General features: G+C 40.4%; 1 protein-coding gene across 4 annotated transcripts in view; it reads right to left on the minus strand.

Annotated features, from left to right (window-relative positions):
• dock1 (dedicator of cytokinesis 1) overlaps positions 1-26,224 on the minus strand; it is a 179,096-nt gene that overhangs the window by 21,208 nt on the left and 131,664 nt on the right. For all 4 annotated transcript variants that reach the window (XM_040134778.1, XM_040134777.1, XM_040134776.1 and 1 more), the window contains 13 exons: positions 20,773-20,851; positions 19,633-19,733; positions 14,197-14,255; positions 13,342-13,490; positions 12,069-12,154; positions 11,535-11,691; positions 10,752-10,792; positions 10,244-10,334; positions 7,967-8,086; positions 6,606-6,695; positions 6,103-6,207; positions 1,353-1,494; positions 819-900 (listed from right to left, as the gene is read on the minus strand). In XM_040134778.1, the coding sequence (XP_039990712.1) occupies positions 819-900; positions 1,353-1,494; positions 6,103-6,207; positions 6,606-6,695; positions 7,967-8,086; positions 10,244-10,334; positions 10,752-10,792; positions 11,535-11,691; positions 12,069-12,154; positions 13,342-13,490; positions 14,197-14,255; positions 19,633-19,733; positions 20,773-20,851 (1,302 nt within the window). The remainder of the gene's footprint in view (positions 1-818; positions 901-1,352; positions 1,495-6,102; positions 6,208-6,605; positions 6,696-7,966; positions 8,087-10,243; positions 10,335-10,751; positions 10,793-11,534; positions 11,692-12,068; positions 12,155-13,341; positions 13,491-14,196; positions 14,256-19,632; positions 19,734-20,772; positions 20,852-26,224) is intronic.

Consider the following 26,224-nt stretch of genomic DNA (forward strand, 5'->3'; position numbering starts at 1 on the left):
GTAAATGAGAGAAAACAGAGAGATAGGGACAGGGAGACACGGTGAGAGCTCGGTGAGAGCTAGAGAAAGAAACAGAGGACAGAGCTGGCAGAGAAAGACGGTTGATGTGGAACAGTCCTCTAACACTCTCTAAACACGGTACTCTAATCTAGGATATTAACAGAGTTACATATTCCAATCAGACACAGTTTGCAAACAAACCAACAGGCTGCTGAAGGGATCAATGCAGAGGGATGTGACCAATGCTGCAGGCATGCGATAAGATCAGTGCCCAGGTATATATGCCTAAAGGTTTGTCCAAGTAAATGTCTTCTTTTAATTATGTCTATTGATGTGCTGGGTGCCATATCAAAGTGAATTTGCACAGCTGAGTGATGCAGTGCATGGCTGGCGTACAGATTGGGCAAACAAGTGGGAGTGTAGGGGCCCATTGTTTGCCGTGGCCCTGGTGCACGACACAAAGGTATTAATGACGTCAGAGAAACAGTGTTGTACTTGGCACAGTGACTAATAGCAGATGGCTGTGGCAAGTTAATAACCATGCGAATGACAAGAAGGTCAAACCCTGTTTGTTCTACACAGACACACATTCTCATCAAGATTTAATCGCTTTCACCATATTTGTCCTCAACCCACCACACTCCAAAAAATGCTAATGCCTTTTTGCATTACATCACAAGCTCTCTACAAAGTTGTGGAGTTACTGGAAGTAGTAAACTGGGCCTTGCTGGATTGAAATGCATGCTGCGTGACTTGGAGTAACACACTCTGTAATCGTAGAGGAATCCGTGCGTGTGCAGTGGGGATATCCTGCTCACCTCACTATTTGTTCGGAGACGGGCTTGTTTTGGAACTTGGCAGGCAGGTCTAGGATAGGTTTCACCGTGAAACACTGGATGTCTTCAGCAGAAACATCAAGGATGTAAATGAAACAGTTGAACACTAATGAAATACAATTATTTGGGACCTGACGATAATTCAGTATTATTGTTAATCGATGTTCAGTGAAATCAAATTCCTGTCAAATAGTTGTCTGAAAGGCAGTTCATTGCATTTGACAAGAATTTCATTACTTTATATGCAGTTTTGCATAGAGTGACTGCATTGTTATTGGGAAAATATAAATATTAAAAATGAAATTAATATTAATATTGATTTAAACTATGAGTCCCAGCCCTATAATTTACTCATAGGTATGAATCATTGCTATGTTGAGTATTAAAAACATATTTCCGCTCATTTTGTGTACTGGCAGCAACCTGATGAATTTTAACAAATGCTTACTAAAAATAAAAGAGCAAAAATGAAAAAGACACCGGTTAAACCAAATCAGTGATTTGTGCTGAGGATACATTGTCCCGAAGAACATTTAGTGTCCTCGCTGGGTGGCGTGGTCGTCTTCATCTTCTCTGCGTTGGGAAACTGTGTGAGGAGACGCGCTTCAAAATCCTCTCTGCGTTCATACTCCTTCCCACGGTAGATGAACATTTTGTTCTGAAGGACAATAAAGAAAACAGTGAGACCTGGGCGACGCAACAATGCAAGGTGGTGCTAATTAACACACATTATTTGGCCATAAGGTACATTGTCCCTGTTTTATGAATATGGCAGTAGTGAAAGCATACGGTGTACATTTGATAGAACGTTTCACAAGAAGATTAGATCCAGCAGCTAAAATTCATTCAATGATGGTAGTAAGGACAGAAATAGGACAATGATAAAACTGTAATATTAAAATAAATCTACATGGATGAGAGCGGCTTGGATTTGTAAATCTACTTGGCCCAGTACTGTGGCTGGGTTAAAATACATTATCATAATCTCCAGATTAAATTCTTGGAAATGAGGCTGACAGAAAGTTCTTGGCACAGATTCAGTGATTAGTCGATCTCAGCTGAGTTCAGAGTGGGCTTGCTCGGGGAGAGGACTTTGGTTTTAGCGAACTGATAGACTGCAAATGGCTACTACCACTTTGCTGGGGGCTCTTTCACAAGCAGCTGCTGCCGACTACTGCTACTGATGAAGTTGGCTTCAAACCACTGTACAGGTTCAGACATCTAGCCAATTTCAAATCAGTGTGGTAAGATAATGGCAGCTGAGGCATGGCCACCTTTACACCCTCTTCACATCTCAATGGCTTGATCTCTCCTGGAAACAATCAAGTTGTACATCTTATGGAGGCCATTCTAAGAATTACTAGCTTCATTCATTAGCTTAACAGGGATATTACACAGCTTGAAAGTCAGGATCCTATCTACGGAGAATAGCCTAGCCATTTTTGCATTTGCTTCTTTCTTTCACAGACCATCCTGGTACAATAGCTCACACACAGAAAGCCCTATGCTCATGCACAGAACACATCTCAATTCCCCAATTAATTAAAGGAATAGCAGCCATGAAATATGCCTAGGGCCATTTTCAAATTTGCTTTGACAGATAAGTTGACTAAACCACGTTGATTTCCAGAGCCATCCCTTTCAACCGTAGGAGAGTCCGCTAAATCTGCCTGACAGTACATTGCTAGAATTTTCAGCTGGTGAAAAACTGAAACTTTCCTATTATTTTTTTCTCTTTTTTCCTCTAAATCATACAAATCTGGTCAGGGGACACCTAGTCTTTTTTTCCATCACTAAGAGGACAGCAGATTTACATTCTGTTGTTGAGCATTCTGGTCGTGTATACAGTTAATCTCAATGTCCCGATTCTCACTTTTATTAGCCTCAAACATACACTAGCTGGTTCTGGCAAGAAAAAAACAAAACCAAACAAACAAAAAACATTGCTGTCATTGAGATAATTCATACTAAAAAGGTCTTTTCTTTCTCAGCTGGTGAGTAAAAAGGTATTTTTATACAGTCAAAAGACAACGCAGCAAAAGCTCAATGTCATCAAGTACAAATGTACAAATGTAACACATATGGTCAGGATTTAACTTGTTACACATACTTGCAGCAAGACTGTAAGATGTATGGGTATTGTAATATGGGTAATTTAACGTATGGGGTGAACGAATACCAGAAAACAAGTGCAATATCAGTGTTCAAACCTCTTGGCAGTGATAGTTTACCATGAAAAAGTCTGTAAAATAAATGGATGCTTTCTTTCAATCTGCTGCAGAATCAGAAGCTTTAACTAACACACAGACTGATAAAAAGGTCATCTTGTTTTTTTTCCAAAACAATGATAAATTGTTTGAGAAGAGCACAGAGTGGTACTAAAAATGTATGAGGCAGGATACATTCTTTCACTTCCCTGAATGTGCTCAGGGGTCTGTCTGAGGAACATTTTGAATGATAGAACTTGGCAGCTCATATCCAAGTGTCTCTGAATGTGGTGTGTTGGGATACATATTTCAAACCAACTTTCACACACCCTCAACGGCTCTTTAAGCCGAGCGCTCACAGGAAACTCAATACAGCGACTAAGTAAAGTTTAGGATTGATAGGAAGGGAAGGGAGAGGAGGAGTAATCTGCCAACTGGATGTGAAGTGAGGGAAACAATTGTAGTGGAAATCGGTCTTTGAAATACTGAGAACACCTTTAATGTTTCTAAAAGCTGAAAGCAACTCAGGATTCTTTATAGAGCGAAAAAATACAACAGAAGCATTTAGTCATGCTTCAAACCTTCTTGACAAGGTGTTGTGACATCCAAGGTTGAAATTATGACTTCAAATGAATATTCTGTGCATGTCTTTACAATGTTTGTTCTGCTAGTAGAATAAAGATTTAAGTCTGTAATAGTACCCACCGATGTAAACAAACAAAAAACACAGGGTTTTTACACACAGAACTACATATAAAAGATGATAACTGGGATTAGTCGTGACTTCAGATATAAATAAATGACTTCATTTAGAGAATTTTACAATTAACAAGTACCCTAGTGTCTGACCACAACAACTGATAAATCATAAGCAGCTGCGTTAAGTACTCTTGCATAAAATCAATTCTTAAGGGGGGTGAATACAGAATACCTTTATCAGGGTATTGATTTTCTCATATAATTGACTTTTTCCTGAGGACACTTCAAAGCTGCAACACAAACAACAAAATGGTGCTTGAAACACCTACCCTCCACACTATATTTAGCTTAATTAGTAACTCATATAGTAATACTTCCGTATGTATTTAAAGAAATCTTTTAACACAATTATGAAATATATCAAGAGGGTTTACAAACCCAGAGCCCTTATAACAGGACACCGTAAGAGCCATGATGCTAGAGAAATTACTTTTGCTATATCGGCTGGAAAATAATTATGCAAAAAAACGGGCTGCAGTAGAGGCCAGCTTGTACAATACCTTGCATCTACTGTAACATAAGGAAAGCCATGAAGGCAATGAAAAAAAAAGAAGAAGGGCAAAACAATAAACAGGTAAATCAGGTTCAGGTTCCTATTGGCAAAGACAACCTTGCATACACCTGCCCCGGTTATTTCAGGTAAGGTCAGGCTGCTGTGAAAAGAAGAAAAAGAGAATAAAAAGGCTTTAAGGCTGTTTAAATAGCCAGTTAGATTAGGCTAGTGCAGCTTGCACTGTCTTTAATGGAGTTCCTGCCTTGCCAGACGAAAGAGGTTAAGAGGGGCACACGGAGATCGGAAAGTAGCAAAAGACCCTTGTGAAATGGCTGTTCCTCACAATAGAATGAAAAGGGTATGATCAGGGGATCACTGTTCTTGAAACTGGACTTTCACATTATCTTATTTCATGCGGACCTTTGGGCCATTTAGTGTGTTGCTTGGATGATAAAAATGGCTTGAGTTCCTCTGAGAGAGGAAAACGACATCTTCAGTAGCGTGCCAGAAAATAGCCCTAAAAACAGCTGTAACAGGGAATATATTCATGGCATACAAATTGTCCTTCCGTCAGAAAGCTCTGGGCTAACATTAAACCCACTGCAACACAGCCTCACAGAGAAATTCCTGCATCAGTTAAATTTTCTGTTTAAATAAAATCTGATATGTGGACAGAACAGGACACACTTCACAGACAAAGCAAAGGAGGTCTGATATGCACACTCAGACACTGAATCAGGCCGGTGAGGAGATATCAAACGCCTGTTAAACATGCACTTAATTTTTGATAAGCTGTGATCAGATTGGCACAAGGCCAGCGAAGGCATTTGGAGGGGAAATTCAGATCAGTTGAGGTTTAGCGGCCAAGTATACTTGGTAGGGGCTATAAATAGAATTTGGGAGTGTTCATATTCATAATGAACCAATGGCCAACTAACGGCAGTCGTTCTAGAAATCAAGGCTTCCACTCTACCGTGGCACAACTTGCAAGAATATTAGAGTAAAGCTCCAACTGTATAAACAAGCGTAGACCTGAATGTTTTGGGATTATAACCCCATGATTCAGCATCCACCAAAAGCAATTTACAATGTGACTACATCACTTCCATTTCACTTTGTATTGGGTGCATGGTTTTGTTGTGCAGGCGGGGATGGGACGCCTTGTGATTCAGACCACGCTAACGGTGTGGAGAAAAGGGTGTTAAGCTGAAGTTCAGGTAATGGAATTAAAGGCAGTGTTTGCAGCATGCTCAGCCTTTTGATTGAACGAACAGGACGGGATCAGTTCTTGTAGTCATTCTCCTGGGTGCCACAGTTTTTATAGCCCTGTCCTGCAATGGCAGCTTTTCGGGGAAGTTTTAGGAATAACCACCTGACCGGCAGAGAGAGAAAGAGGTGGAGGCTAGGTAGAGAGAAAGAGATTATGTAAGGGCACAGCTCTCGGTCCTTTTCGAAGAGACCCACTATTTCCACACTGAAGGGCGTCCATCCAGCACATTATCCTCGATTTACTCTGTAGCCCACAAATGAAACAGCTGCTATGATTCACAGCTTGTTTTCTGTTTGTTTTCTTTGTAAGTAAGTGAAAACCAGACCAGGTGGGATGTTGAACGAGTACTGCCAAAGCACCCCAAACCCATGGGAGTTAGACTTGTTAAACACATTTGTATTGACGACTGAGGCTGAGAACTACGCAAGCACTGGCAAACCTATTGATTATCTGTTTCAACAAGTGGCTCAACCAGGCTGTGCTTTCAGCCAAGTGCGGGGAGAGTTGCGGGAGGTGTATGTTGATGTGTATACTCACTCGTAGGAAGGAGGGGAACCCCATGCCGTAATAGCCTACGGCAAAGTAGTCGGGTTTGGGCCGGATGACTTTCACTATGTTCTCATAGAACTGGGCCTGCTTCCTCTGTTGGTGGATACAACGGTAAGCTTTAATGGCATGGAAAACGTTAACACTTTCCATCTGAATGATCCTTATTGGTTGTTATATTTGCAAATTTTATGAATACATTTTTATTTTAATTTGATCTTGTTTTGTATCATCAGGTTTATCTTGTTGCCATGTTTCTTGGCCAATATTGAACAAGGGATTTTAGTTTTCCTGCTTAAATAAAGGGTAAATAAATAAAACAAACACATTGTTGTCTTCATTCTCTCTCTTAAAAAACCCAGGCAACTTGTTATGTATCTTTGATATCAATGAGTAGTGATAGCCCATAGACTGGAATTACTCTTTTGACTCTGTTTATAACATGAAGGAGCAGATCAACAAAAATTAAAAAATAAAGAAAAAAAAAAACTTACCAAAGATGCACTGAGCTGCTCAAAGTCAAACATTTCATTCTCATACTGTTCAGCCAGTTCCTTTCCCAAAATGATTGCCTCCTCCCACATCTATTGGGCACAAAAATAGAGACAGTAAATTAATCAATTATCAAGATTCAAGCTGAAATAACCCATTCCTTTTCTGCCGGCTGAATGACACAAATTATCTCTCCCAGGCAATGGTATTCAATATAAGGCTGTTTGAAAAATTAATAAATGTGAATTTTGATTATCATGTCAACATTATTTTGTGTTTTTCTTTTATCTAAAAAACTAAAACTCAGATGCCACCCTCTTGGGAGAAGAAGAAGTATTATAGAGATGCTTTTCCCCTCAAGACTCATTAATTGTAGCAGAGTAGTGTCACAGATAGATGGGAGCCACTCGAACATGTTGAAAGGTTTCTAAGTAGCTTCCTGAAAGACTACATTGGGCTGAACTGATCTGGGTCAGGCTGGAGGTGGACTGAATCCAGACTGATACTCAGATCAGCCCGCCATCAGTGAGAGCAGCGGTGGCAACACCATCTGGGACGGATTTTTTGGATGACTCAAGTGACACTATTAGAAACTGTCCTCAGTTGACACCGCCCTCTCTGGAGTGTAAATGTATTTGCAGCCACTGTAACAAATCCTGATCACTCTGGTGTCCGTCTGTATAAGTTTATCTGAGGCTCTATCAATTTGTAGTCTCTCTCGCCATATCTTGCTGAGTGACAGCTGGCTAGAGAACCAAGAGTGGCAGCTGCACCCCAACACTGATGACACATGCAAAGCCTTGGGACATCATCTCCGAGAAGCTCTGGCTGCAGTTCCACAGACCCATTCCAAACTCAGCTTACAGGCCGCAAAACATTTTTTTCTCCTCTGGAATAAAATATGAAGAGTGTAGAACAACAGCACAGCAACCAAGTCTGAGGCATTTATGAATGGCCTGCTCTTCACATCACAATCCAGAGATGAAATACAAGAATGTCACAGAAGTGGTACGAGAGAAAAAGAGAAAGGAGGACACTGGGAGAGAAGAGCAGGCAAAAAAGGTTTTATAGAAGGTAAGAGACAACACAAAAGAGCCACATTAATGCTTGTGCTGTCTGATATGCGCCTTCATCCATAAGAGCATCAGCTAAAAGAAGAGGATTATTTACAATCCCCGTCCTATAGAAAAGGAATATAAAACTTCCATTCAGTGTCTCTTCCTCAAAACCTGCCTTCTCAGGCCAGAGGATGTATTTAACAGAGATGACAGTGCCTAAAAATAGTGTCCTCAGAGTCAAGGATTGATCATGATTTCGACTACTCTTCCACGTGTGCGTACGCGCCAGTATGTGTCTCTCTTACCTTGCCCTTGTCGAAGTAATTGATAATCTGCTGGTACAGCTGATCCTTGAGCTGTCCTTGAGTGGTGGCCTGGTAGCCGTCTCTCTGGGTCAGGTGGGCTGCACATTGCTCGTCTGACCACTAGAGAGGACAAGTTAGCATTGGGGTCAACACTGTGCAATACAATACAGAACAAAAGGGGGACAAGTGACAAGAAATCAATCACTGAGTTATAGGCAATGCTAATGGTTGAGACTGATGTGCAATTCTTTTTAAAGCTGCCCCGCAATCTGGTAGGGCAAGATGGAAACAGATCAAAGAGGCGTCAATACGCATTGAATGGTTCACTGAGAGCATCAATGCAGTTCATAGCTTTGTAGCTAACAATTAATGTTATAGTAGTTAACGTGAGATTCCCCACAACCCAAAATGGTGCTCAAGTACAGTAATTAGTCCACTGGAAGCAAAGCCAGTGATTTGGGGCTAGAGGAGCAGGGAGAATCACCGCTTGCGCTTGTGTTAACAATAAACTTCAGATCCACTTGAGTCATGCCACAGAGTGATCTTTCTGCTTGATTTTGTAAACAACGGCAGACGAGGATGAATGATGCAAAAAAACACAACAAGAATGCAGGGGTATCCTTTTGTGCTGACTGTGCACGCCATCCTGCTTTTTCTTTACCCAGCGTGGAGAATAAATTTGGTTTCTGAAGGGCTGCAGCAGCCTGGCTAACAGGGAGATGGACAATCTGATCGGCCTCTGTGTCGAGGAAGCATAATCTGCCAGGACCGATTCATTACCAGCCAGCTATAATTGGAATTCTGTAGTGCTGCGAGTAACCTGAAGAGTAAAGATATCTGAGAAAATCTGACCAAGTTTTGTCTGAGGGCCACATTTGAATAGCAAAGCAAAGACATTTGCATATCCTGTGCTTGATATGGGTGAAAAAGTAATTGCTCTGCACATTGTTGCTGTGGCATGAAGAGGGTTGCTGGGAGGCTTTGGATCAGGCTATTGATTCCTTTACAGCTGAACTGCAGCATTTAAATGGTAAGAGGATCTCTGTTTATTCATGGATGGCCAGTGACCCTGCAGCGACAAAAATAAAGTGCTGATACATCTCTGGCAGAACACAAAGTGATGTAAATTCATCAGCTGTTCTAATACTGCAGGTACTCTCCTGGATGACTAACTATTATTACAGGAGCCAGTTTTACTCTGTAAATGGTGGTGGAAGCAGAATTATGTATCCATAATTCAAGCTTGTCTACATGTGCCTGTATGTGAATACAAAAGGAGGACAATGACTTCAAAGATGACCTATGACAGTTTATCGGAGAAGAGAGGATCATCCATACTCTGGAAGAACAAAACTAACCAATTTCCACGACATAATTGGGAGTCCTTCTCTAAAGGTACGCTATGATGGGGAATGCCACAGCTGCTGCGATATTAGCGGAATTAAAATATTAATAACAAAAAAAAAAGTCCTGCAAATGCTACTGTGACTGCTCAGCGAGGAAAATGTGATTCAGTCACAGTCTGCTCTCCCCTGTTGGGACTTGTAGAAAGGCTGAAACAGCAAGCTATTTATGCAAATAGAGATGAGATATTGGGTGCAACCATTCTGGATAAAAGGCAGAGAGGAACAACCTCGAAAACTGAGGCTTTACCAAACCCCGACTGGGAAAAGACACTGCAGGGTTTTTGTGTGCGGAGTTTTGTGTGTGGATGTGGAATATTTTTGGCTAGAGACAGAAACTTTTGAGGCTGAGAGCAGGTCTACATTTACAAGAAGGTGTAAACTTAAAAAGAAATTTTTCATGATAGCTCATAAATATTTATTTAACTAATTTAACATATCATTGCACTAAAAGTGTGGTAGAAACCTGCCCCTTTTCCACCTTAAACCAGAGGGCCCTTGAACCATGTGATTTACAGGAGAGGATTCTTCATTTCCAGCTGACAAAGAGGACAGTAAAAGTTCACCTTTATCTTGAAGCACCTCAGGTAGACTGAGCTGCTTTGTCTTTTTTTTTTTAAACAATCCCTCAGCTATTTTCAGGAAAGATCAGATAGTCGCCGTGATTTGCACTGGCTACTCGAGGTTAAAAAGACGCTCAGCGAATCTACTCTCTAAGCACATTCAAATTCAAAGATACGCACTTATTTAATGCCTGAGGTTCAAAGCCATGACAATAGCTTGAGTGAGTTTGGGTTCTACGATGTATGCTGTTTGAAGTATTTTGGAGAATGTGCTTCCACATATATTTGTTGTTGGTATCGTGTCTGTGTACCTTGAGCAGTTTGGCATGTAGCAGCAGAGTGTAGGCAGCCTCAGTGTAGTTGTCACACTCTTTGTGGAGGTCACACAGCTTGTACAGGTACCTGGCAGGAAACAGCAATGATTTATGGGGTCATGTCTGGGAGGGCTTCTCACACTTGAACAACAGACAGAAAGTTAACTCTGCTAGACTGATGTGTCCTGACAGCCTCTTTTAACTCAAACAGTCCTTGACAGACAGATGGAAAACTGAATGATCCTGGAAATGGAAATGTATTTCAACAAAATCATAAATTTTATTCTGGATCTCTGGGAGCGTGCAGCTTGGATGAACGCAGCCAAAATGTACAGCATGTAGACTTTGGCAGGTTAAAATTTAGCTCAGCCGGATGTCATCGAGTCTCCTTATTTACTGTATGTAATGTTCCTTAGTGGTGTGTGTAAAATGCCTCGAAAGGACTTAATGCCCAGAAGTCGGAACATACTTAACAGATACGTGGCTAACTATGATTGGGACTTACCTGATGTACATTTCCTCTCTGTCTATCTCCTTGTAAAAGTTCTACAGAAAGGAAAGAGAAAGGCCATTAAAGTGTGTTTAAAAGCGTTCATAGATTTCCACTTACAACAATACTGTTTACAAAGGTATCATGCTTACAGTGCATAACTCTAGAAATCACTGGACTGTAGATTAGTTTTTAAATATTTTGAAAAGAACAATATTTTGGCTGTGTGACTAATTTTTTAAACTATCGATAAATAACAATGTACTGGCTTGCAACAGAAAAAGTGTCTTTGTTTGGCATCAGAATCACAGCGGTAGGCTGTCACACTGCTCTCCTGGCCAAAACTGAAAACTTATATTTTACACAACATGACACAGCACTGAGAGGACGTGACGCAGATAAATGTGAATTATGGGCCACCGGCCTGTGGGCTTTTCAACGCCAGTAGTCATGTGAAACAAAACTGACACTTTGGTGCTCCCTGACAAAATGATACTTCACAGAGGCGAGCCGTTTCAGGTGAGCCACTCTGTGATAACATCCACGTTACAATGTGGAGCCGCCTCCACATTGTAACGTGGAGGCGGCTGTTATTGTTTCTTGTCTGTGGGTAATCGCATATCATCATGGTCACTTTATCGATAACAATAGCCTATGAACAATGCCTAGGTGTTGATAATATAGATGTTGTCTGTTAGAGTGCTTTATACATGTCATTTCATGCAGAGGGTTCCATGTAATTACTTGTCACTGTTACTGGGCTTGTGTGTATTTAGGAACTCAAAATGGCCATCTTACGAGCACGTTGACAGTGCAGCTCATGCGGTTTTCCTTGTTCTCATCGTGCATGATGGTCCTGTAGTCCAGCAACCTCTCCAGCAGACGAACCACCAGAGTGACGAAGTTCTCGCCGGTCTTGGCCAAGTACTTGTGCTTCCTGCAGTGCTCCAGTAAACTAGTGTGTGTTTTTTGTGTTTGTTTGGAGTGGTGGGGTGCAGTCGTGTTTTGTGGTTTACACGTTGTGTTGAATGTGAAGGAAGAGAAGCCAGGGGCAGAGAGGAAAACAAATGTAAAGCATGTATAAGAGGTTCTTCGACTCTTTACAATGTCAGACTTTTGCCACTAAGGATTCGGGGAAACATTCTTTTTTTGTCCAGTAAAGCAAAGTTTACATCCTAGTGTACTTAAAGCCTATATCACAGCGGCAAACTGTGATGAGAAGTCGTGTGATCATCAGCACCCTGTATTATTTTGAGGAGTGCTGTGTTGCAATTAACATTATCTAACTTGTGAGAGGCTCGGGCATAATCCTGACCGTTAATCAGCACTCACATTTTCTGAAAGAGAACTTTGTACTGCTCATCTCCGCGGCCCCCCTCCACCTCGTGATCCAGCTTGGTGATGATCTCGTTCTCAAACTGCAATTAGACAGAGCAGGCGTAAATAATCAGTGTAGCTAATTTTTCAATTCATTAACGCCATCTCCCTGTCTCGCTCTCCCTCTCTCTGCATCAAGGCTTGGCTGAGGGGATCTTTGCCTCGACTTTTATCGTCCCTCTCTTGCAGCCCAGCTGGCTGTGGGCTGGTATTTTCTGTTCGTTATTAAAGCTTTCCTTTATCTGTGTAAATTTGGTCAGATTACGGAACAGGGCTACATCATGCCACACATCCCTTTTTGCTCTGCTGTTGCTGTTGCTGGTGACAGTGATGCATGGACGTTATTTCTCTGATATTAGTATGTAGCAGCTGTATAAAAAAAACAGTTTTTATTGTGCTGTAACACCAAGTTCTTGATGTGTTTGTTTGTGGGCAAGGCACAAGCTCAGAACAAGAATGGAGAGTGCAGTCAAGTAAGAAAAGATATAAATGCTGCTCTCTGTTAAACCAAGGATTTAAAACAGACACAGAGAAAAAGAGAGACCCAGTAAAGGGGATATTACTGGCTTAAAGCATAAAAAGCAGCCAGGCCACAGTGAAATTAATCGCATTTCACTAAGGGGAAAGAAAGAGAAATGGCACTCACCTTCAATTAGCTAGATCCTGACTGATACATTGACTTTATTAACGGCGCTCCCTCCCCTCCCACCCCAAACCTACTGCATTATTTGCAGGGATGATCTAAGAGAGGTATGTTGGTTAAAACTGTCTTCAAAGGACTACAAGGCCCAGCATAGACACTGGAATTCACTGTGTTCCTTTATAAATTGATACAAGTACAATAAACATCAAATAAATATCCCACATAAATATCACATAGCTGAAAACTGTCTGAGACATCTTAGAGCAAAACAGCTGTAGCCAAACGGATTTCCTCATGCAGAAAGGCTTAATTTTGCACTGTAATGAGGCATAACATTAAGTTCCACTTACTGTGGCTGTTGCTAATCGCAGCACAACAAAATGAGATTTGTAGAATTACAAGTAAGCTTGTGGCTATGAAACTTTTTCTCAGATAGACTATCCCTCTGCACCGTTTACTCCTCCTAAGACTCCCAAACTAACACCCACTGCTTTTCATAGTCCTTTTTTCATCACTCCTCCTATCTTACTCTACTTTTCTGTCCTGCATCGTTTTGCTACAATTACTACGTTTCAGGAGACGCACCCGCTGGAAGCTGCATGTGAAGTGGAACTCGCACTGCATCATGTCGAAGAAGATGGGGATGGTGGCCTTTCGCAACTCGATCTCAGGAACTAGTGTCATCTCCAGGATAGGACCCACCATCTCGGGAATGAATTTTATCTTGTGGGGCCCTTAGAGAGCAAAAATACAAATACATATAAATAAACAGTATACTAAAAATATTATTTGTAAACTTCAGTTTGGAAAAAAAACAAACAAGTACAACATGTTGATGAATAATCCTTAATGTGCTGCAGATTTAAAAGTAGCTGTTTGTAGCAAACACAACAGAAATCTGGCTCCCAATGTTTATCAAGTTTCCTCTCATTAGAATTTTCCATAACAGTCACACGGTAAATAACATCAAACCAAACACCTCAGGTAAAAAATAGCAAGGGGCTCATTAAAAACCCAGTGAATGAGTCTGTCTAATTTGGTGGAAAGCTCTGATTAAGGGATCAGATGATGTAGGTGACAATGAGAGAACTTTACAGGAGGCACAGGTGCCCAAATCTTACACCCAAATCCCTGTATTACAGTCTTATTCCATTGAAACTTGAATGCTGAGTCTCTCTCATCATACATCATAAAGCTAATTAACACATGACTGTCTATATTTAGCTGATGTTCTTTGCTGGATTGACTTGTAATGACTGCCAAAGTACTTATTTGGCAGATAATCATAAACATAAACTGAGAAAACAACACTTAAACAGATGCCAATTGCTGATGTTCTACAGCAGAGTTTGTACGACTGATCCTTAACAGCGAATTTTTTTTTTTTTGATTACATGAAAGCAAAACTAAACACACTGACAAAGGAGTTGGTAAAATTACCGAGATTATACCACATATCCCTGATTTCAAAGCCAATTTGTCTTCTCATGTCCTGGTACCTGAAACACAAACAGTACATAAAAGTTACACAAGCTTAGGTTGAATCATGGCATAGAAGATAAAAATGATTTGGGGCTCAAGGGTAACCTCAGGGAATACTATTAACAATACAAAATGGTTATCGCTAACAATTTCAAATGCGTAAACCTTTATATATGAAGACTGGGACCCCTACCGTTGAACAAATATGTCTGTGTTATGTTTTAGCTATGCGCTGGATACCAGAACGGAAGTCTCTGTCAGTGGTGTTGCTCATAATATTAAGGTTTCAGTAGAAATGAGGAGAAGAAAGAGAAGGAGAATGAACCCAAAAACCAAGAAAAGGGAACCAAACACAAACTCTGGATGCTAAAAATTCCAGGCTTCTTGAAAACAAACTTCCAGCAGACACACAACAACAACTGCAGTTTAACAAAGAGGGATGCAACACAACAACTGAGTGACAGTGACATTTTTCTTTTTTTATCAGATACATTTTAAATTGCTATTCCAGGCGTTACAGAGTTAGAGATGTATTTCATAGCCCTTCTAAGTGACTGCTCTGATGGAGGTCCATATGTCCGGTGACCAAGCTAAGGATGATATGTGTGTTTCCTGTTGTCTTCCTGCGAGAGCTAAATACTGTAAAATGGCGGAAAGCAGTTCCTTCAGTCTCATCTTTGCCTGAATGACAATAATTACACAAGCATATAATGAGATTGTTTAAACACAATTACGGTGCCCTGACCATTGTTAGTTAAATTATTCTGTCTTTCCCTGATGTCTTTTGGAATACAAATGCACACAAATTAGCTAATTCCACTCATGCAGGTTCCCAACATACACACACGCCGGCAGTCAGCAGACTGTCCACTGTGGTATCTTCTCTTCTCTTTATGCATTTGAGCACACAGAAGACAGAGGACAGATTGCATGAGGCAAAGTGTTTGATCAGACAGTCTCTGTTGGTACTAGTTCTCTGAGGTCGACTTGGCATGTCAAAAAGCCTTACATAAAACAGATTTGTAAAGGAAAAGAAGCTGGAAGGATCACTCCCGTCCCAACTCTTTGTCTAGTTTTTACGAATGAGGGATTATAAACTGATCAGCTCTGCCATGTCTAGGTCATGAAACAATCTCCATGGCAGCTTGGGGCCTGTCTCCCTGCCTGCTACACTGTCCCAGGTCACAGAGAGGACACACAATGGAGTGGGAGAGGACAAAGAGGCAGAGACAGACAGCGAATGATGGAGAGACTAACAGCAGTGGAAATAGTGGGCAGTGAGGAAGAGAACGAGACCAGTTCTGTGAAATCGATGAAACAAAAGTAATGGCTTTAGTTCTTTCAAAACAGACTGATAAGAACATACAGCAAGTTCGAGCCTGAAATTGTTTTAAGATCAAAAATATAGCGGACACAATGAAGATAACAGTCCTGAGAGAGTTATTTCTCACTGTTTTCACCCTTTTACCACTGGCCTCATATGGCAGACTTTAGCTGGCACCATTGCATGCTGAGAAGTAATTAGATGTATTTTCACTAGTGGTTCCCCGTAGGGAATAAGTGCACTGAACTGCAATATTGTGGTTCTGTTGTGGAGCAGTGCCAAACCATCCCAGTCTATGGATGAATCTGAATATGAAGTAACTGCTGTGCCATGTTACCCACTGTTCTATAATATGTTTAAGTGTTAATCAAGATAATTTTTTTTTATTTGGTTGAAACTACCTCACAACCTTGTACAAAAGCCGTTGAACTGGTAAATTTGAATGGCCTCTTTTGCTGCTGTTCTAGAGCTTCTTGTATGTTGAAAATGAATGGTAGTATGTGTGTATGTGTAATTGTATAGATGTACTGCTGGTTTCACTCGTTCTAACAACATGCAGTTAGTTAAGGCATGCATCAATAGCACAGAATGATAAATGAATGGCATGCAACACCTTAATGCATTTGAAACATAGTGCTGCAGAAATATGAGACTTATTTTGAAATAACAAACATCAAAGAAATTATGTTATCCACAAAACATCTTCTGTTTTAAGGGAACATTTTCATCCGCACAATTAGGGTCCCCGAAGAAACAAAGATCTCACAAACTGCTCTTTTGAAGCCGTTTCCTTCATTTCAGTTCATTTATAAATCCTATTTCTGAAACCACCTCAAGAGGCATTTAAAGTTAGATGTGGTGTCAGATTCATCAATCATTTTTTTCCTCCCTCCAGTCTCATGCCCTCTCCAGATGGTGGCAGTGCAGACGACTGCGTTGTTTGCCCCCTGCCAAGAATCAGGCCCGTCTGACAACAGACTTTCACACAGAGTGACTAATGGAGGCACAGTGACACCTCTGTCTCCTCTTCATAGCACACCGATGGCATGACACCTCAAATGACCTTGTAGAGCAGTAAAAAGATGAGAGTTTGAGGTCTAAGTGTGACACCTATCTTGACCTCTAATTAATATTCCCCCAGAGTCTCTTTCACACATTATGGCATTTCATGGCACCCTGAAGCCCTGATGGAATTCTGAAACCAAATCAATTGTTTTGCCAATGTTATACAAAGACACACTAATGTATTTTGACAGAGAGGAGAGGAGCATTGAAAGAATCCTTAACAAAGACGCTGCGTCGCCTCTTTGCAGCCTGGCCTGGTCAAAACACTTTACTATATTTATCTGTCAAAGGGAGCTGTATTGCAAAGCCCAAAGAGGGATCGTTAGGCAAAGTATTGGCAAGATGATAAAATATAAATAGATGCCCGCCTCTACAAATTACCTTAAAGCTGCATGCAAAAAAAAAAGAAAAAAAAGAAAAAGGAAATGCATTATTTGTTACATTTTCGACTGTTTTTGCCTGTCATCCATACTTTAATGTGCAACTATATGTGTGCCTTATCATTTATTCCTGCGCGTATCTGTGAGTATGATTGTTCTCAAAGTATGTATGTGCGCCAGCGGAAGCATGAGGGTTTGCGTCTCCACTTCTGTGCGGCTGCAGGGAGCAGATGATTCTCAGGATGCATCATGTCCCTCATCTGAGCTTAGACAAATGCAGGATGCTGTTCTTTCACACTCCTATAGGCAGCGAGATGGGCGGCTATGACTGTCGGCTGTCAGGACCCTACAACGTCTACCTGTCAGCTATGGGGTGGAAAGCTCTGGGTGAGGTTAACTAAGAATAACACGCATTCAGAGGGACAGCAGCCAGTGGTGAGTGGATCTGGGTCTCTCAGCAGCTTGTGCTGTGTAATGCAACTGGGTAACGGGGCAAATAGCAAGAATGAGAGGCAAAAAGGAGGAGATGGATATGGAGGAATGAGGTGACGGAAACAGAAGAGAGAGAAAAAAAAATAAAGACAGAGTGGCAGATACAGCAAGAGAGAAAAAAAACACACAAGTAATTGACATACAGTGACCTGTAAGAACAGGAGTTGTGATCAAAGCTAAAAGTGAAAGAAGTGTGAGATATTCACAAAACCAAACAATATGAGACTCCCTGTCGTCATCACTCACACTGTTTGGGGATATCATGACAACGACATTGCTGCATACTCATTTATCCAGCTCTGTATGTCTGTGTGGGGCTGCATATCCTCTGTCTCTGGCCTTAGCCCTTCTACATGAACAGTCGAAGAATGATAACATGATAACATTGTGCTCATTAAAGTTGTTGCTGACGTATGGGAACATGGAGATATTACAGTTCAGCCATATTATCTAAACCACTTTATTTGGAGGTAAATCAAAAAATAATTCTTCATTGCTCAAGAAAACTGTATAGTAGTTCAAGATGGGAGAAAGAAGGCAGTATTTTCTCTTATAAATAAGTTTGGCTAACCTGGTGGTTGAAAACCTTCATTTTCATCTGTTTATGTTTCTTGAGGTTGTGGCTCTTCGCTCTCTGCAGAGCTTAGTAATTGACTTGGCGAGTACAATGGTATTATAATTGATGGGAATTACGGCCAAAACTAAGAAAATAAGAAAAATTGGAATCATCCTTTAACACAGGAGTACAGACACGCAGAGATGCATTTATCCTCTAATGCAGACCATGCGTATCTATAAAGACATGTTAGCCTGTCAGTGTCCTGGTGGATTAAGTGTGCGAAGGATCACACAGACAACAGTAATAGACCAGAACTTCACAAACGGCACTGCGAGACGTGTGATGCAGGAGAAAAGCCGATGCAGAGCACTAAAGAGCCGTGCCTCACACACCTCTGATGTCACCCCTCTGGTCTCTGCGCCCCGAGCAAGGCACATTAATTGGTATTGCAGGCAGGACTGACAATTTATTTGCCAGCACACAAAGAAATGGGATGGACAGAGGGAGAGGTAAAAGAGAGGAGGTTAGAGGTAGGTGGAGACGGACGGAGACGAAGGAGAGTGGGTGGGTAGAGGTAGAAAGAATGGGTGAAAGAGAATTTGACAAATCCTGCATAATAGCTGTTTCGCTTGCTCTGGCTATATTTGAATGACATATTTGGGAATGTTAACTAAACAGTCTAGAAATAGCAAGGCAGAGATCAGCCCTTTCCTATACTCACGCAAGGAATGGCTGTTCTTGTGAATGTGAAACAAATAGCTGTTTCTTTTGGGGATGGCCGACGTGTCGATAAAGGTAGGGTGGGGGTTGCTGGGAATGTCTTGTTTACTGCGTTCGGCTGTGTGTGTGTGTGTGTGTGTGTGTGTGTGTGTGTTGGAGTTTATCAGGCCCGATAATAAAGCAATCACCAAAGAGACGTCTCTCTGTCAAGCACGGGGCAGTGTGATGTATGCTTTAGTGACAAAAGTTTCCCCAAATTAAGACGAGAGCCAATATGCTGCAAGTCTGCCCAGAGAGCATTTACACATTTGACTTCATTACCAGACTCTATGAGAAATACTAATGTAGATGAATGGCTGTTAAAAGATATAGGCAGTGGATGAATGAAAAATGAAACCGCTCTCTGAACTTATAGCTGAAAAGAGGGCAGACTTTCTGAGACAATAAATATCTAAACTGTCCGGATTGAAAACTCTTGCCATTTAAAAACTCTGTGCAGTGTGATATCAAAATATCTCCCCTTTTTGTGTTGAGAGATTAAGAGGAAAAAAGTATGCTTTAATGAGAAAACATTGACCTGTGTCTTAATTCCAAGAAGAGATTCCCAACTTTGTCTAATACCGGAGATTTGAGCACAAGATGAGCTCTGCATAACCCCTGGAGTTACTATGTCGCTGCTCTGCTTTGTTTAGAAGGGCAAAAATCTAGTGCAGCCTCTATTGGAACCATGCGGAGTTGAGTATCACTGAGCCTCCATGTGATGAATTACATAAAAGCCTGCTCAAGCTGGGGAGGGAGCTTGGGCCGGTGTACAATGAGAATGTCCTGTGGACCAAGAGAGCGCTCATACTCACTTGTGGAAGATCTTGGCTCTTTTGTCGCTTGAGAAGTTCTCCAGCTGCAATGACTCCTGGGTGAGGAAGGCTACAGCCAGGTGAAAGTAGTTGTTCCACAGCTGGCCCATATAAATACAGAGACACAGACAGAGTGTGTGGTGGGGAAAGAAAAAAAATAAATTTAACGCACAGTCCAAAATCAGCTTTAGAACAATATCATTCAGTACCACAGCACACTATGTGGGATTGAAAGCTTTACAGTTTCATTAAATCAAAAGGTTTAGATGAGATGGCTATACTTGTATGGCGGGAAGCTGTCCCAATAGATGGAGAGGTTGGTCATTTAAACCACTTGCCTCAAGAGCACACTCTCAATCAGACAATGACAGCAGCTAAAAGCAGTGCTACTGTAGCCATCATTATTCACAGCTGGGCAAATAACCCCTGCATGCACACATAGGAAATAAATCTCTTCATGATGAGGTTATAATATAAAGACTAGACAGAATCATAGCACATAAACCAAAATATACAACTTTTTAGCGAGAAAAATAAAAAGGGAAGAATAAGACTAAGATTCCATACATATAAATTATCTTTACACCACTGAGCTATAATTTGAAATGACGAAAACCCAGCTTTATCCATACACTATAAAGAGCTCCAAGTTGTATAAGTCTCCCTAAAACACCGTTACAATAATCAATCCATAAAGGCCTCAAAAGCTAAGATTGGTTTAGTTGTTGACAACATTAACATTCTTCCATATGTCAGACATTTAAAAGGCAAGCAGAAAAAGTTGTTCTATTCCAGGGAGAGCAGGTTAAAAAGTTCAGAAATGCACATCAAAGTGCCAGCCTTTACAGAGTAACTGATGTTCCCTCTCCACAATATCTATGTCTACCGCCTTCAGTGATGTTTTTTCTATGCACAAGGTCCAACAATGCTGCATGTGAAACATTAAATACAGCCTCAGTGTGAAACTGCAGTAAAGTGCTGGCTTAAAAAATGCCATTTTCTGAAACTGCTGTTAATCGCACTTACAGTGATCTAGTGTTGCCTTGACAAAAACAAAATTGTCTTTTTTTTTTTTTTAGCTGGGCGGGGCGGCTGGTATCAAGGTTGTTTAAAAAGGATTTTAATTAATTCAGCTCTTACCTGTAGCTCAAAGTTGGTTTGATCCAGAAACTTCTTGTTCAGCACTGCTGCATATTGATTAATGGCCCGTAGGAACACTCTGGAAAGATAAGAGGAAAGTGTTTGTGTTTGTCTAGCCTTCTTACTGACGAAAGAAGTATTTTTCCACATTTAAATAAAGGTATTTACATTCTATAGTTTCTAATTACATGGGCTTATAGGTCACTTCCAGACAACTCTGTGGATTCCCCACTGAAACCACTTTGGCTGCTGATCACGTAGCCCCCAAGTATTCATAATCACATCCCCCGCAAACACCACTGTACACAACATATGAACTCATAACAAAATGTCATGTGTAGAGGACATGCTGACAAATGAGCCATGTTTGACCAAAGCAGTTCAGTTAGATTGTTGTATATTTTTATGCATTACATTTACATTTTCAAGGTAATACAATGATTTCTCTTAAATATTTACTTACATTCTACCACTTAATGGATCAAACCAATATGTATTGTTGCTGCTACCTCATACCACCTCTAGGAAAAGGCACTGAGTGAAGAATTAGAAGTTTAGGTTATGCTTTTATAAAGTTAATTTTTTAAATTTTACTTTATTAAACATATTTCTCAGGGACCTGCTCAAAAACATTAATCTCAATTAAAGGGAAGAGAAGCTTCATACAATTTTTAGCTGACAGCTAATTTCCATCAGCAGACCCTTGGTATATAAAAATAAACACTAGAAGATGTAAAAAAAGATACTACACGCAATATACAATGACGTTTAATTAGAAAAACTGAACTAGTAGTCTTAAAACTGCAGCCAGACAAGAAAGCCAAAGCCAGACAAAGGGAGAAAAATACTTCCACAAAGAATGACTGCCCTTGTGGAAAATATTTGCTTCCCACAGAGGTGAAACACAGGTTCAGTCTCTCTATTTGGCAGACTGAGGTACAAAAGGGCTCAAGGCACTCCCTAAAAAAGATGCAATGAGTAGGTCTTAATGAGAACACTGGCTGATGGGTTAATCCACTCTGATGTTGCAGAATTAAATGTTAATAACTTAAGTGGCATGAAGCTTTTAGAAGGGAATTATGATTGCTACTTACAGAGTCAGAGGCCCATCAACTATTTAACTTCATTTCCTGGCGAAACCAGCCATTCAACAATGTATGTAATAATCTCTAGGAATTAAAAAAAAGAAGTCCTTTATCATAAGTGTAGGAGAAAAAATGTCTAGCACAGCATTTTCAATAACCTGATTTATATTATTTAAGGAACAATCACCCCGGGTTCTTGTAGTTTCTCAATCTCGGTCCCTGCTTCAATTGCTGTGAGCATTTTCCAGGCAACTACTAATCAGTAAAGAAACTGCAACAAATGATAGCCCAAGGCAGCATAAGACGATACATCAGAATGTGCGATAAAAAATAGCAAGGTGAAACAAGGACAATTGTTATGCAACTTTGAGTGGATTGCATCAGGGGTTCATGAGCGGGCAATGAAGCGGCATTAAGATGTAACGCTCAGGTAACTGACACTGGCAGGTGAGTTGACATCTGCTGCACAGGCTGCTCCAACAGAGCCGTCTGCCTTTGTCATGGTGTAAGCGAAAGGCTTCCTGGAACTGGGTCTCCCGCGGGAACTGGACATTCCTCACACATCATCGACTAGTCTCTTACTTTTATGTTAGCGGCGTGGCAGTGAGGGTCCCTATCAGCTGAGCCTACTCGAGGCTCTAAATTTCACTGGTGTAGACAGGACTGGGGTTTCCCTCACTGCCCCATCTAATTGACCTTGAACAGGAATAACCATCACTGTTGAGACTAGCATGCTGTGGGATCTAGGGTATTTTAAAGCCATACAATATTCATGTCCCACATTTATCTCCATTGCGGACTCAATGCTATCTTGGGCTGATGTGTGATACATATTAAGAGTCACCTTAATCATTAGCTGGAAAGGTTAACTGTCATTGAATCCCTTTGGATAAGTCATTAGAAGTCCATTTCTCTGGCTCCCTGACCTCAGAGTGGGAGACCCCCCCCCCCCCATCTCCTAAGCACTCAGATAGCCTATTACCACCATCCTGTCTGCACAAGCACAGGCTCCCCCTCTGCACACCTCACTCAATTTTCTGCAGCTGTGAACATGCCAATATAGTTGATACGCTTAACACTGGACTAATGCTAAAATGTGTTTCCGTCCACTGCACCTGTCGGCTGAGAAATATCACTGCACAATATGTGAGTCTCATTATTTTCAGTTTTTAATTTTCAAAAATATAAAAAAAAGGGGGAATTTTGCTTATTTTGAATATACAGGTGACTATTTAAAGATGGTTGAAGGGTATGCAGAACAGCAGTCAGTGAGATCATTTATTTATACCAGTTGTCTGTAGAAAACTGTTGAACTTTAATTGTGCTTTCCAGATGCATCTACAGTTGTTATGGTGGCACGTTATGAACTAGATTCTAGCCCATACCAATAACATAATGTAACCAGATAAAAAACAAACACTAGTTTTAGTTACTAGAACAAGTGTTTGTTTTTTATCTGGTGGTATTATGTTATTCTCCCACCAGACAAAGGAAAAAGGCCTCCCCAAGAGTTTCATAAAGAGTTTGTCCATGTAGTTGAGTAATAATAGGGCGGAATGGAGGAAGGTTACACCCTATTACAGACATCAAAGTTTAGAGACAAAGTTTCTTACATCTTTTCTAGCCCCTGTGGCAACAAATGAATACACAATTCAGGATTCCTTCGACGCAGCGAATCACATTAAGGATATAGAAATACACTTTTATGGAGACAGATACAGCTTTGTGTCATTTGATGTTGAGTCTCCGTTCATGAATTTATCATTAAAGAAAACGAATGATGTTATCTTGAGGAGAAATCTACAGTGGGAACGAGATCTCAACAAACATCAAGAAAAACACATACTACTGTAATAATAATTGCTATATTAAAAAACAGATGGGGCATCTATGGGATCACCAATTGGACCAGTCCTTGCAAATATAATAATGACTGAATTGGAACGGGCTAGAATCACATATCTTCAAATGGAAGGAGTTCTAAAATTCTATGCCGACTTTGTTGACAATAATCTGATCCCGGCTAAACCATGTGACTCTCTCATAATTTGGGTTGTCTAAATGCATTTCACCCGCAGCTCAAGTTTCCTAACTCTGACAATATGAATTTACTTTCAATTACAACAACAAGATCTCCATATTTTGAAAAAGACTAACGGAAGGCAATATACTGTATTCGTTTCAACAGCTTCGTACTGGGGAAATACAAAATCTCTTGGATCATAGGTCTTGCATCGCAAGCCCAAAAACTCTGCAGTCCCAGTAATTTAAATCAGGAACTGCTTATTAAAAAGTTCATGTCATTGAATTGTTTTCCTAATAAGACAATAGATAAGATCTTGAAGAATATGTATTGTCCCTAACAAAAATACAACAACAATAAAGTCAAATAAATACATAAATTACATTTGATCTCAAAAATTAACAATACAAACATCCATGTCAAAATAAGTTTGCTAGCAGTACAAACACTAAAACATTTTGTTAAGCGCTGAAAAAAAGTATTGATTCTTGCAGCAGGAAACACAACAACATTAAGGTGCATGGTGACAGGGAAATTTAAACCAATTCTTTACTTAAAAAAAGGAAAAAAAAAATCCAGTGAAAAGTCAATAAAAAAAAGGAAGAGGATAAGCCTTATCTTTATGGTCTATGCAACTAGACAACTACAGGAAAAACTACTGACCTACAAAACCTAAATCTGCATTATACCAACTTTAATCAGTGGTATAACGCTCAGGCGGGGTAATGAAACATATTCAGTAATAATAATAATAATAATTTGGCTCATTTCATTGGCAGTACAAAAGCTAGCTTATGTGTGAAGGATGTGATGGGTCCAAGTAACTTTATTTCTAATCACCAATAGCTGTAATTTCTACAGACATTACCAAGGTAGCAAACAGCTCTCACTGCTGGGTCACACCATGAGCAAAGGAGCGAGATCAATACTCTTCAAAGCTTCTGGCGAAATATGACTCAACAGGCGAAATGCAGCTGTAATCAACCATTTCTTCCTAATCTCCCTTTCTAGTACCGGCAACTCCTTCGTGGTTCCACTACAATTGGTTGATGATCCAGGCAGATGAAATCTCCTGTGCTCTCTACATTACCGATCTGCAGTGTCTTTACACTAATGTGAGATGGTTTGCATAAACATGTTTTATGAGTGCCTCCCTCTCATGTTGCGGGTTACACAATAATGTAAACTCCAGTACCTGAAAGCCAATTTGGAAGCCAGCAATCTTGCTGAGCGCAGACATATAATGGGCTTTAACGAACAGACGTGACAGTTCCTCTGTGAGCACATTCCGTCATTAATTAAAGTGAAAAACTTAATGAGGCGGATGAAAATAGAATATACTCTCCCTCACTGTGGGCTCTTACTAAGATACTCCAAAAAGGCCATTTCAAACAAGATTAAAAGCATTCAGAGCTAATTTCTTGAACTCTGGAATATATCTTTTTTAATGTGGGTTTAAACGTATGAATTTGTAAAATCGTTGTCCTTAAATAAATGTGATATACTAACAAAAGCTCTACTCTGTCTGTATTTGAGTTAGTCCAAAAGGACTTGTTCATTAAAAGATGTAATTACTGTACATTCTATAATTAATCACCATATTGATTTCAGGGAATAGTCTTTGCACAGAAACAGCAATATGAGGGTGAATCTAGACTTTCTGCACAGTGAACATTAACTGTATATTATACAGTCTGTGGTGCCCCTTTAAGCTTGCATTATTCACAGCGCCAAATGCCAGGGGGAAGAAACTTGGCTTCCCTTGCAACATCTGTGATGGCCAGTCATTACGCTGCAGAGGGAAAATAAGATGCTCAGATGTAAATGGAGAGACAATGACAAACCAGTTCTTTATAACTTAATTACAACTAGAAGCAAAATGTTAATTCCTGGGAAATTTAGTCTGCTACCACAAATGTAATCAAAGACTTATCCAGTGGATTTAGTATTTGATTTATGTCCTCAGCTAAGATATCAAGAATTTCTGGGGACACCCTAGATATGTGTAGTTCCTAAAAACAGCCTGCCCTCCTGCTGCTTTCAGTTTTTTCATCTCAAGTTCAGCCGGGAAATCAAGGTAGCTCTAATCATCTCCAGAAATCACGGGCTTCCCTATTTTCTGCTTAGGGAGACAAAAACAAAACTTGGAGATCCTTTAACTTTTTTAATTAGGCAGTGAACCAGCAGCATAGCACCTCCTACACATTAGATTCATTTTGATACAGTATACATATGGCATCATTATGATAAAAATGCTCCATCAAAATGTCAGTGTCAGAAAAATCACCCCATAACGGTGGATTGATGGGTGTGCTGCAAATTTACATCGCAACACAGACAACAG

This window comes from Xiphias gladius, chromosome 9 (assembly GCF_016859285.1).
Source record: "Xiphias gladius isolate SHS-SW01 ecotype Sanya breed wild chromosome 9, ASM1685928v1, whole genome shotgun sequence".
NCBI lineage: Eukaryota > Metazoa > Chordata > Actinopteri > Istiophoriformes > Xiphiidae > Xiphias > Xiphias gladius.